We start from the raw sequence: 12964 nt of genomic DNA, 5'->3' as shown, positions 1-12964 counted from the left end.
TACAAATAATAGCATATTATTAATTATGTTATATTAAATATTTTAAATATATATAAATAGAAATATATTCAATATTTAAAATTAAATATATTAATTATAAATATTTCTTATTGGTACATATTAATTATGCATGATATAAAATTATGCTAATAAGCTTACTGATTATATTCTAAAGAAGTTCTCTCCAAAGTCTACCTGGTTCCAGGTTATTCTGTGTAAGGATAGGTGTTTAGTATATCCAATAAGTATTGAACTGAACTGGTCAAAATGAAGGAGGTTTGAGATAATTCCTCAAAAACAATAGATTTAATGTAGTAAGGGAATTAGAATATTAGATATCACTAATATTCACTTCATTTGTCTAGATTGTGATGCTATTTGTGAGGGAGGGATATCAGAATATCTCTTGTATTTAAAGTAAAAAGAATTCTCAATTATAGGACATTACTATGGCTTAAGGTGAACTTCATTAGTGAAATGAACAATAAATTGATTTCAGAAGTTTTGAGATTATGAATTCATTAAAAAAATACTGGGAATAGTGAAGCAAAAAGATGTTTCCTTTATCTGCAGTAAGCAGGAGGCAATATTTAGCAATATAGACAAACTTTTATATTGTTTGATGTTCAGAAAGGTATATACTCATGAACAAACTCTCCTACCAATGGCTCAGCAAACAACTTTATTTAATCCTGGTACTGGAGAACTGATAAGTTGGCAGTTTGCTTAGGTTAGTTACAATGATTTAACAAAACAGGTCTCTTGAAATGATATTACTTTTTAGCAGCAGTTTTTTTTCTTTCTGGCTTAACTAGCCTATTGAACTAGCTATCTAATGCAGTAAATAAAACAAGTAGGCATAATCCAAAAAAAAAAAAAAATGGGCAAAATAATCTGAGCACAACAAGCAGCATACATTTACCTAAAAATCTTACTATGAACAAGGCATTAGAAAAGAGAGGGATTTGTGATTTTCATTGTTAGAGGGAATTCCCAGGTTAGGAAACTCACTTTGTCACAACAAATGATATTGCCTAATGTTAAATCTTAGAGAAAAAGAGATAAGCATCTGGGTCATAAATCCAGCTAACACCCTTATATCTTTTATTTCCTATATGGAATTTTATTTCCTACTTTGAATTCCCATATAATTCCTATGATAATGAAATAACCTGATTTTCTTAATAGGAATATATACTATATATGTATATGTAACATGTATATATACACCCATGTATACACCACAAACACCACACACACACACACACACACACACACACACACACCACACACACACACACACACACACAGATGTATATGTGTTTCATTCAGTAAAGAATACATCACACAATAAAAGAGATGACCTCAAGGCAGTGCTACAGTATAGAAAGGCAGTTTGGGATAAGGGAAATAGCCCTGGATTATAGCTCAGGAAAGCTGGATTCAAATCTCAGTTTTGCCTGCTGTGTGACCTCTAGCAAGTCAATTCAACTCTCAGTCTCAGTTTCCTCATATGTAAAATACTACTCACAGTGCTTACCTCACTAGTGTTATTGTGAAGATTAAATAAGAATAATTTGTTTCAAATCTGCATAGTAATTATAAACTTATACAATAAAGTGCCATAAGATATATGTTATCTTTTCTCTTATCACAACATAAAAATCTCATTTTTAGTAGTAATAATCCTGTGTCTTTGGTCTTTTAAGAACTTGTTACCAATGTAGGTTTCTAGCTAAGCAAGTCCTTGAGATTCAAGGACCTATATTATCAAATCATTGTTTCCTAGATCACTTCATCAATGTTTAATCTTTTACTGCAAATATCTAAGTAAATATTTACACAGCTCCTAAAAAAAAGGATGAAACCAGTTCAAAGAAAAATGAGAATTGGGGCAATGACTGTGTAGCTAGAAAAATGACAAAGTCTTAGTATTCAGTTTGAACAACAATAAATCAAAGAGCAAGGAAAAAATGTTTAAACCAATCAAGTTTAGAATGTCTCTGGGCAAAGGAAAATTAAAGGGAATTCAAGTCCAAGAAAATTAAATTCTTCTATTCTTAAAAAAATTAGCTTTGTATATAATGCTTTTCAAGAGATACTGAAAAGGCTATACAATGAGAAGAAGGTCACCCATATCGAGTTGCCTGCACTGTATTTCTCTGGAGATATTAATAATTAAAATAAAAGACAAATATCCAATGACTTATTTTCCTCTATGATACACTGAGCTTGATAAAGCAAAGTGTAAAGATGCCCCAATTTGAACATTTCTATTCTGTCCTATATACTGAGCATTCTCAGACCAGAGATGCACAAAGATAGCATATGAGATATGAAACCTGGCTCTTGAGAGCAGAGTTAGAAAGAAAAGTGATCCAACTGTTAGAAGACAGTTAATAGGAGACAAAGAGAGGCAGGGAAGAGACGATGTCCGGAACAAGAAATGCAAGCTAGCTGGCCTTGATTAATAGAAACAAAAAGAGGAGATGAATTTGTAGGAGACATTTCTGATCAGCATACACAGTCAAAACCATAGCAGACAGGCACCACTGTTGGTAAGAAATGAAATATGAGGCTAATTAACACCAGAGCGTCATCTTTCAAAAGGCTTATACAGAGCTTTAGAACTCTGAAAAGAGAAAGAAGAAATGGATAAAACAATATGGAAAAGGAAATAGTCAGGATTAATAGGAATCTAAGGTTTTTCCATTCCTGAACAGAAGCTGGAAAGACCTAATGAAAAAAAATAAATAAAAAGCTCAGGGACAGCCACATGGTATGTTATACCGGCCATTACCACCAGATCCTGTAGCACCCTACCTGGATTCCTGCCCACACATGTCAGGTATCTATATGGTAGGTTCACAGGTAACAATAACATGCAAAATTTCTCATTAACACAGCCAGCAGCTGTTCTGAAGAAAGAACCAATTACATTTTTATCTCTTGGTGAGAGATGATCAAAAAAATACATTGCTAGGGTTTTGATCATGAGAGTTCCACCAGGGCTCTCAATTGTTTCTTGGATCAAATTAAAATACACATATGATCCTAAGCTTTTTGACTCTTCACTCAACTTTCCCAAGTGTCCTCATTTACAGTTGAATCTCAGGCTGGGCAAATTCATTGTTCTTCTCATGTGTGTGCTTTGTCTTCTCTCACCCCCAACTCATCTCTCATGCTGTTTGTTCTCTTTTCCTGGGTAGTTACCTTTTTATATTCAGCTCCCTACTCCCTCTCATCCTTTTCAAGGCCTTTAAGCTTTATAAGCCTTCTAAGACTAGCTGAATCTGGCTTCTGTCAGCCCTGGCACTACAGAATCTTTTTTTTTTTTTTGTGATATAATCTGTACCTGTGGAAGAAATCAACAAAGCATTTATTTATTTGTTGCATTTATTCCCTTTTTTCAACTTTTTAAAACATGCAGTAACATCTTTTCTCTTTGTAGACAGGATTGACTTAAGTAAAAGATCAAACTAAAAAGAAGACAGCTTTGCCATGTAATGACAATATGTACCAACCCTAAAAGTCCAAGGTTTAAAGAAAAGCTTGTAGGAGCAGCTAGACAGTAGAGTGGCTAGAACACTACTAGTCCTGGACTCAGGAGGACCTGAGTTCAAATGTGACCTCAGATACTTAAACACTAGCTATCTGATGCTGGGGAAGTCACTTAACCCCAATGCCTCACCAAAAACAAAATTTCACCAAAAACTCCAGTAAAAGCTTCAATTATGGCCTTTCTTTCAACATTTTAATATACTGTAAGTATTTGGGACTATGAGGGGTAGCTATGCTCCTGTGCAAGTCCTTTACTCAGTGTCCCAAACTTTTAAGACATTGGCCTTTTATCATAAGGGAGACTCCCAGAGTCTCCCCAAAAGATCTGGGAATAGATTTCAAATCATCTGTGAACTTGAACCTTACCATTTTGATAACTATATTTCAATATAATTGGTTCCTTTGTAAGGTACATGTGTATTTTATGCACTTAAAAACATTGTTCTAAGAGAAGATCATGGCCTTTGCTAGACTGTCAAAGGGGTCCATGGTATAAAGTCACTTTTAAGACAATAAATTCTTCTAAGACAATATATTGCAGAACAGGTGTCAATCAGCATTTGTTGAAAAGAATTTTGTCCTCAAGGATTTCTTATACAAATGAATTCAAAGATCAAGTCTAAAATATGGAGTTAGACCTATCACAATGCAATCCTCTCCACACATGGTCTCTCCTCCTATTCTCCAAAGTCTGTTTTTCTTCTGATTATGGGATCTAGAGGATGAGAGATTTCAAAGCAATTGAGTTACTGTAGCCATATCTGTCTTATTGTGGCATTCCTGTCATTAGATACATTTTTTTCTTTTGCTTCAGTTAAATTTCTAGAATGAACTTCTTCAAGCCTGGTATGTTTGGACAATTCCTGGATATGGCATCTACCCTTCTATTTATTTATTCTTTCTGGCAATTGTCCTTAAAAAAAAAAAAGCTACCAAAGTGACTCTTCTTTCTGTATTTTGGAAATCTGGGGGAGAGAGAGTAAACAAATAGAAAGAAAAAGAAAAACCTGTTTCATTCTCTGTGGTCAGCTTGGGACCACTGTTTTCCAACTTTCAAGACAGTATCTTAATCTCCCACCTTTCAAATGAGTGATAAAACCACTTTAAAAGAGGAGTCGTCTCCATATATTCACTTCCTCAATTTCCTTACCATTCTCTTCTCCATCCCCTACAATAATGCTTGTCTCCCATTCTACCATTTAGGCCTGAAATTGCTCCCTCCAACTTTTAAATCCTCCTAATTGTTAAATACAATGGCCTCTTTTTAAGCCTCATCCTCAAGGCAGGATGATAGAATGAAAAGAACATGTGTGATATTTGGGGAAAGAAATTTGTAATTCTTGTTCAGTCATTTCAATTGTGTTCTACTCTTCGTGACCACAAAGGGGGTTTCTGTGGCAGAGATACTAGAGTGGGTCACCATTTTCTTCTCCAGTTCATTTTACAGATGAGGAAACTGAAGTTAAAAAGGGTTAAGCGACTTGTCTGCTTACTAGTGTCTGAGGCCAGATTTGAGCTCAAGAAGAAAAGTCTTCCTAATTTTAAGTCTGGGGCTCCAAGTCTGGCGCCCCATTTATTATACCACCCAGCTGTCCCTGGAGTCAGAAGACCTGAGCTCAAGTCCCAAGCTAGAAATGGTGGGCTAGAGAGCTGCAGGATACAGAGAAGGGTAAAAATAGTTCCTGTCCTCAAGGATTGTATATTCTAATGGGTGTGTATAGAGCAATAATATAAATAATAATGACAACTCATTTATGTAGCTCTTTAAGGTTTACAAAATACTTTAAACAGATTATCTCATCTGATCTTCACAACACTCCTCTATTTTTATTATCCATTTTACAGATGAGGAAACTGAGGCTAGAGGAGTGAAGTGATTTGGTCAGTTGCTATGTGTTGGATTCAGTATTTAAATGAAAGTCTTCCTGTTTCTGGGTCTAGTGGAATCCTCCATACCCTGCTGCCTCTCACTGGAATAGGAAATGATTAATGTCACCCAAATATTAAGTTGAACCTTAAGATTTTTTTCCTTTTTTCTCTTACTTATTGGTATTTTATTTTTTCCAATTACATGTAAAGATAGTATTCAACATTCATTTTGTATAACATTTTAAGTTCCAAAATTTTCTCCTTTCCTCCTTGCTCTTTCCCATTCCCAAGACAGCAAGCAATTTGATATAGATTATACATATACAGTCTGATAAACATATTTCCACACTAGTCATGTTGTGAAAAAATCAGAACAAAAGGAAAAAAAAAACATGAAAAAGGAAAAACAATAACAACAAAGGGAAAATAGTATGCTTTGATCGACATTCAGTTTCCTTAGTTCTTTCTCTGGATATGGATGGCACTTTCCTGAGTCTTTTGGAATTATCTTGGATAGCTACACTCTTAAGTCGATCACAGTTGATTGTTGCACAATGTTGCTATTGCTATGTATAATATTCTTTTGGTTCTGCTCACTTTACATAGCATCAGTTCATGCAAATTTTTCCGGGTTTTTTTGAAATCAGTCTGCTCATTTCTTATAGCACAATAGCACATTACATTCACATACCACAACTTGTTAAGTCATTGCAGTTGATGGGCAGACCCTCTATTTCCAATTCTTTGCCACCACAAAAAATATTGCTATAAATATTTTTGTACATGTGGGTCCTTTCCCCTCTTTTATGATATTTTTGTGATACAGACCCAGTTGAGACACTGCTGGATCAAAGGGTATGCAGTTTTATAGCGTTTTGGGTATAGTTCCAGATTGCTCTCCAGAATGGTTGGATCAGTTTACAATTCCACCAACATTGCATTAGTGTTCCAGTTTTCTCACATCTTCTCCAACATGTATCATTTTCCTTTTCTGTCATATTAGCCAATCTGATAGATATGAAGTGATTATTTTGATTTGCATTTCTCTAATCAATAGTTATTCAGGGCATTTTTTCATATGACTATAGATAGCTTTAATGTCTTCATCTAAAAACTTCCTGTTCGTAACATTTGACCATTTATCAATATAACTTGCATTCTTAAAAATTTAATTCAGTTGTCTATATATTTGAGAAATGAGACCTTTATCAGAAACTCTGGTCATAAAAATTGTTTCAAAGCTTTCTGCTTTCCTTCTAATCTTGGTTGCATTGGTTTTGTTTGTGCAAGAATTTTTTTTTTTTTTTTTTAAAGTTCCTCACCCTCAAAACATTTCCAGTTATAGGGATGGAAATGTTCCAGATACACAAACAAGAAACTCCCAAGAGCTCTACTGATCAACACTGTTGTTTCACAGACTGGAAAACTGCACTATATTCCTTTCCAAAGCACACACATCACTGCCAAAAACAGACCAACACCTACAGCTATTTGTGGAACACAGTAGGCAGAAAGGCACAGTTTTTAAAATGTAGGCCTTGTCTAACAGAAGCACCAAACTGTCCTCTCTCTTAAAATGCATTCTTCCTAACTTGTATGAGCACAAGAACTGATGTATTATTGGGTAAAATATATAACTTAGAATAGTTTGATTTTTGATGAGTTCAAAGCAACCAAGTGTTTTAATTCACCTATTATAAATACTCATGCATTTTATGGTTAGTGCTAAAAAAAAGTCACAGATATACAGACTTGTGCTTTGCTATGTGTTATGTGGGGAAGAAATGATAGAATATCAGAGCATGACCTAAGAGATGACTTAGTTCAACCTTTCCATTTTACAACTAAGGAAACTAAGACCTAAAGATGTAAAGTGCTTTTGTATAAGATCTCAGGGATAACAAATTGAATTAATGGCACCAGTCAGTCTGCAAGTATATTTTGCAACTTGATTCATTTTTTTAATTAGCAGGCATTAATATTCTTTCCTTTCTATGCATTTTAATTTAAAAAGAAAAATAAAGTCCTTGCAAAAAAATATAGTCAAAAGCAACAAATTTCCATGTTGTCCAAGTCCAAAAATATATGCTTCATTCTACATTTTAAATCTATAACATCTCTGTCAGGAGATGGGCAGCACATATCATCATCAGATTTTTGGAATCATAGCTGGTAATTGCATTGATCAGAGTTTTTAAGTCTTTCAAAGTTGCCTGAGTTTAAGTGCTTACAATGTGTGAGACAGTAGGCACTATGAAAGTAGTAACCTGGCTTTCCCTTTAATAGCAGAGTAAAGTCTTTTTTGTCACCAGTCCTGAATTTACTCATTCTCAACACTAAGAAGAACAAAGGCTCAGTCTGTCTGCAATCCAAACATACTTTGGTCTTGAGTCACAAGGGGAATGCCTATAGGAAGTTCTATAAGACTTCTGTTCTAAGTGCTGTAGCTGTTACACCTCTAATCTCAATTCCTTACCTACAGAATGATTTTTCCAAGATAAGAACATTTATTCTAATAGTAGCTGAGACAATTGTCCAGTTTTGACCCCTTCAGAGACCCTCCTTTAGGTCATGCTGAGAATACTTTATTGAATATTTTATTTTCTGCACAATTTTGTGGTAACTGTTCTCCTCGAGTCAAAAATATTCCTCAAGACAGTATCTCTGACAAAAATACTAAAAGAGAAGTAAAGATAAGTCAATTAGGCTCACTTAAATCCTGTGTTTAGATTCATACATGGCTTCTCCACCCCCAAAATAACTTTGGAAGTCTGAAGCAAACACAGACAACCATTTTTCCTCTTATTTCTTTTAAGGATCTAAATAGGATTTGCATCAGGTTTCTACACCAGCTCCATTCAACTTGTGTCTTACTAGGAAACTTTACCTCATCTTCATATTTATATTATCTTCTGTATTAATGTCTCAGTCCCCTTCTCTAAAAAGAAGCAAGAGTAGAGATAGGTACTTTTCTGCTGATAGCTAATAAACCTTATATTACTAGGATCATGAAAATTTCAAGATGGAAGAGATCTTTGAAATATGCTGTTTAGCAAATGGGGAAATTGGGATCCAGAAAGATTGGGAGATAAGATCACACAGCAAGTTAATGACCGGGATGAAACTAGAAACCAGATTTCTTGTCTTCTTTATCATTAGTTTTTTTATGTAACATTTCTGATAGGTATTTAAAAACTTAATTTTAAGCTGAGTCTTTCTTGGTCTGTTCATCCCAGATTAAACATATGAGAACAAAAAAATGAATTACTGAGTCTAAGTATATATTCATCTACTAGCACAAGAGGTTAATACCATTCTATTTAATCAGACTTTTTCATTTACTCATAAACTAATTCATTTGTAACTTAAACACTTTATCTTTCCCACGCAGAGTTAACTTTTTAAAAAAGTTTTAATGTCATATGCAAGAAAATTTAAACAAACTCCCTTCCAGTTTCTTTCACATTCCTGCAAATTTCTTCTGACATGATAATGTTAAAATAAGACATTCTTATTCAGTTCTTGGTTCAGCAGAACTGTTTCTTCAAAGTGGGTAGTGCTGAACAAGAACAGCAATTTTATTTTAAGTGTCATCACTGCTATTTCAAACCTGGAAGGGGATTTGTTAGTGAAAAAGACTGTAAGCATGCCTGGTCCTTTAGAAAGTCTCTTGTGATTTAGCTGTTAGAATGAGTACTTATGCCCACAATAGAAAAGCTTCCTGTCCCTGTTTCAAAAAACTGTCATGGCCATAACAATGTGGCCATCTTATAAGGAGAATCTGGTTTTGGGTAAGCACCAGTCATATGAAGGAACATGAGATGAAAATCTAATTTGAAGGATCAAACTCTGATCTAGGTCCTGAGCTGGAACCCAGAGTTGGGAAAAGTTGGCCCTTAGTGGGCCCTGTCTTCAAACTAGGCATTTTAGTAATTCAATCCTAATGTTTAGTAGGGCTGACAGGACAAAGCAAGAAAGGTTAAAATAACTATTCTAAGATGTAAAGGAATTAAAACTTTCTTTGGTCACTTTTTACAAAGAAATTTATGCTTGAGTATTAGAGTTTTTTTTAACTGTTTCAATGCATAAAGACAAAGCAATCTTCAATAATAACAAAAATTTAATAATTTTTAAAAGTTTTGAAAGTTAATTGTTGAGTTATTCATTAAATACATCTCTGAAACCACAAGCAACTCCCCAGTGCAAATATTAGTGCAGTAGCAGATCCAGGATAACACCCAAACCTAACCTAACTTGAAGTTAAAATGGCAATTTGCCAGTAACTAACTTTATGCAATTGGTTCACATAGCTTTTCTCTCTCTTCAAATATCTTTATTGCTAAAGGAATCAAAGGACACCTCCACGTCAGACAGGGAAGAGTGGAGGTGGGAGTCAGTTGAAGTAGGTAAAGATCATTTCAGTGGAACCAGCATAGATCACTATAGAAAGTACAGTTATCTATATATAACCAGCAACCAGGGCCATCTCTGCCCTTCAGGCCCATAAAATAAATGTGCCTAAAAAGGGGACATATGAGAAAAGTTACAGCATTTAAAATATTTGCTATTGGATGAAAGAAGCCTACTCAGCTTCCTTTACATTCTGAACAATTAGTAACTAGTCACATCTTATATTTTGCTGGAAATTGGGCAATTGCAGCTTTCTCCTAGATTCCTTTAATTAACCATGAGTGAATGGCTGCATGTAAACTTACAGAGCTTTAAATACATTTAGCTTTCCCTGAAAGTGTGTCCATAAGGAGCTAGGTATGGATACCTCTTCTTATAGGAAATATTCATTTCTCATGCAAACCAAGTCATGATATGGATATGGAGAAAACATCCACTACTCAATTCTGATCTTTAACAATGTGAATGTCACTGTAATTCATGAAGCAACATTCTTCAAATTAAGAGGAAGGGAAAAGAAAAGCTTAGGGTTTTTTTTTTTTTATTTTTGGCAAAAAACATTTTTAATGTCTTTAGCTTAATATTTGCCTAACCTAATGCTTGGGTTGGTAAGCTTGCCTTAATTCAGTCTCTTCATCAGGAACTGTAATCTAATTCAATATTCTATATATTATGCAAGTCCTATATGATGTAAAATATATTAATATTCTGTATTAATATCTGATTACATTATTTTTTTTTGCACTTCTATTTTCTTAGCCTTTTGTTTCAGAAGAACCTGTTACCTTACCCCAAGAAAATGGGACATAAGTTATGAAGATAATCAATAATCTTGAAGTACTTGATAAGGTATTAAAAATGACAAGTATTTATAAAATGAATTTTTTCTTACATTGTTTACAAGAAAAAAGACAGCTTGAAGCCCTGAATCTTCAATCTCCACTTTTCAAAATGAAAACTGGAAAAAAATGGATGAAAACTTTTATGTTGGAATCTGTCAATAGTTTAGGAGAAAAATGGTTCTCAGGAGATTTATTCCCATGGTTTTAAAATTCCAGGTTCAGAGTTTGATTTAACCTAAGACAATCAATTTCCCAGGGAAATCACATGACAGCTCCCTATGTACCAGCCTCCAAAGGGCTAAGATGAGTTCCCCACAAATTTTTGTTTTCTAAAATAATACCTGGAGTTTATTTGTTATACATTAAAACTCTATTGATGCCCTATCATTAGCAGAAGAGAAGCTCTGGGAAGTCCTAACAAAGTATGGATCTGGTGACATACAGCTAGTCTGTTCTTCGAGGACCACTTGAGCTAAATTTTGACAAATTCCTTACCAGAAAGGTGATGACACACTGTATTTCATAAGACCACTGTTAAAGCATACCAGGGTAATGACCCTGGTTGGTGGAGGAACCAGAAGTCTACAGACAAAAATCATAGATCCTTACAGTGCTGAAGAAAACAGTTAAAATAAAAATAAAAACTTTTCTTATTTGATCACATGCAGCAATATGTTATACATGAGTCCCTTTTCTCACACTAAAATTCTGTGATTTATTATTTTTAAAATGCTAAAAAAATTAAGTCATATAAATAAAAAGGAGAAAAAAGTAAAATCAGAAGCACTATTTGTTTTTTTGTTTTGTTTTTTTTTTTCCAAAAAATGAGTACTCGAGTGGCATTCTAATGTATTAGGGGGAAAAATATTAACTGAGCTTTAAATATAACAAAGTTCTAATCAGTAGGCACAGATAAGGAAATTATTCAGGAAATGAAACCATTTTATGAAGCAATTAGAAAATTTGTATTATGGTAACATCTGAGCATGAACTGAACCACCAAACAGGATTAAAATACTAGAATCAAGCTCTCTCTGTTGTGGGTCTGGGAATTCAACCTGCTTTTCCTATGCCAACATCTCTATCTATCCTGACAGAGAGATACACTGAATACTACAAAAATTCTCTCCAGATGGATGAGATATCATTGTTCTTCAAAGTTTCTTATAAATACTCAACCATAGAAAATGGCAGTCCCTTCTCCTGTATGAATCATATCCAAGGCTGCCCACAGCAGAGGCTCTAAACCAACCTCCAAATAATTTAAAATATTCTCCCTTTTCTCAAACATAAATTAAAGGAAAAAAGGCTTAGTTCACTCAGGGTCTCATACAACCTGTCAGGATTTAATAACAAATGTTCTCATTAGCTAATGGAATCTTGATACATTTTCCCATAAGAGAACTGGCAAGTACCCAGTATGTCTGAGCTTTTTTCTCATTCAAATACTTTGAGCAGAGATGGCTTTTCTGCTCAATATTTATGATCATTTCACCCAACTAGAGCAGAAAATGGTGAATTTGATAAATACCCTAGCTTTGTTTTGACTCCTACAATACCACCATTTCTTTTGTGAAGCCCCTGACACTGATGCTATCACCTTGTTATAGGACAGAGGAGGAGGAGGAGAAAAGACTTCATTACTTCTATTTCTAATTTGAGTGTTACAATATCAAAATGCTAGTGGCTGCTATTGGCCTCAAAAAGTCTCACATTTAAAATCATAGATAATGATCAACTCTTTTTGCTTTCTACCCTACATAACTCAACTTAGTTTCAAAGTATAAGTAAACTAGGTTTAACTTCAGTCTTCTTTGGAAATACAAGCAATACAACTTAGGATAAGATTGCAGGAATCACTTACTCTTTGGTCAGGAGGGGACAGGACTTCAGGAGAAATCGAGATAGCCCAGAATCCTGGAAATAGAGGTCAGGTGGGGCTGTCGGGCTCTTGAGATTCAAACATCTGACAATCACATAGAGCACAGCCGCCACAGCAGCTAACTTTACCCCATCAAACACAGCAGGCAGCTCGGAGGTTTCTAGCATTGCATTCATCTTGAGCCTGTGGAGAAGAGGTATACAATAAAGAATGGTCAGGAGTTTGGCATTTGCAGGTCACAGGGAAAAAAGTGAAGTTTTAATCTCACCAAAGAAGCATGGAGACACTTTCTTAGGGATTAACATCAGGGCCAGTAGAGTGACATAGGCACATGCCAATGAGATAGCAGCAGCCCCAATTTCAACATTCCCTTCAGTCATGCTCAGGTATCCCTGAATCC

General features: G+C 34.6%; 1 protein-coding gene across 3 annotated transcripts in view; it reads right to left on the bottom strand.

The window, feature by feature from the left end:
- ABHD2 (abhydrolase domain containing 2) overlaps positions 1–12964 on the bottom strand; it is a 112547-nt gene that overhangs the window by 61136 nt on the left and 38447 nt on the right. For all 3 annotated transcript variants that reach the window (XM_003755527.4, XM_012542481.3, XM_012542485.3), the window contains one exon: positions 12547–12747. In XM_003755527.4, coding sequence (XP_003755575.1) covers positions 12547–12740 — 194 coding nt within the window. In that variant the 5' untranslated portion in view covers positions 12741–12747. The remainder of the gene's footprint in view (positions 1–12546; positions 12748–12964) is intronic.

This window comes from Sarcophilus harrisii, chromosome 2 (assembly GCF_902635505.1).
Source record: "Sarcophilus harrisii chromosome 2, mSarHar1.11, whole genome shotgun sequence".
Lineage (NCBI taxonomy): Eukaryota > Metazoa > Chordata > Mammalia > Dasyuromorphia > Dasyuridae > Sarcophilus > Sarcophilus harrisii.
The sequence above is the reverse complement of the archived record's forward strand: the minus strand, read 5'-3'. Positions and strand labels throughout refer to the sequence as shown.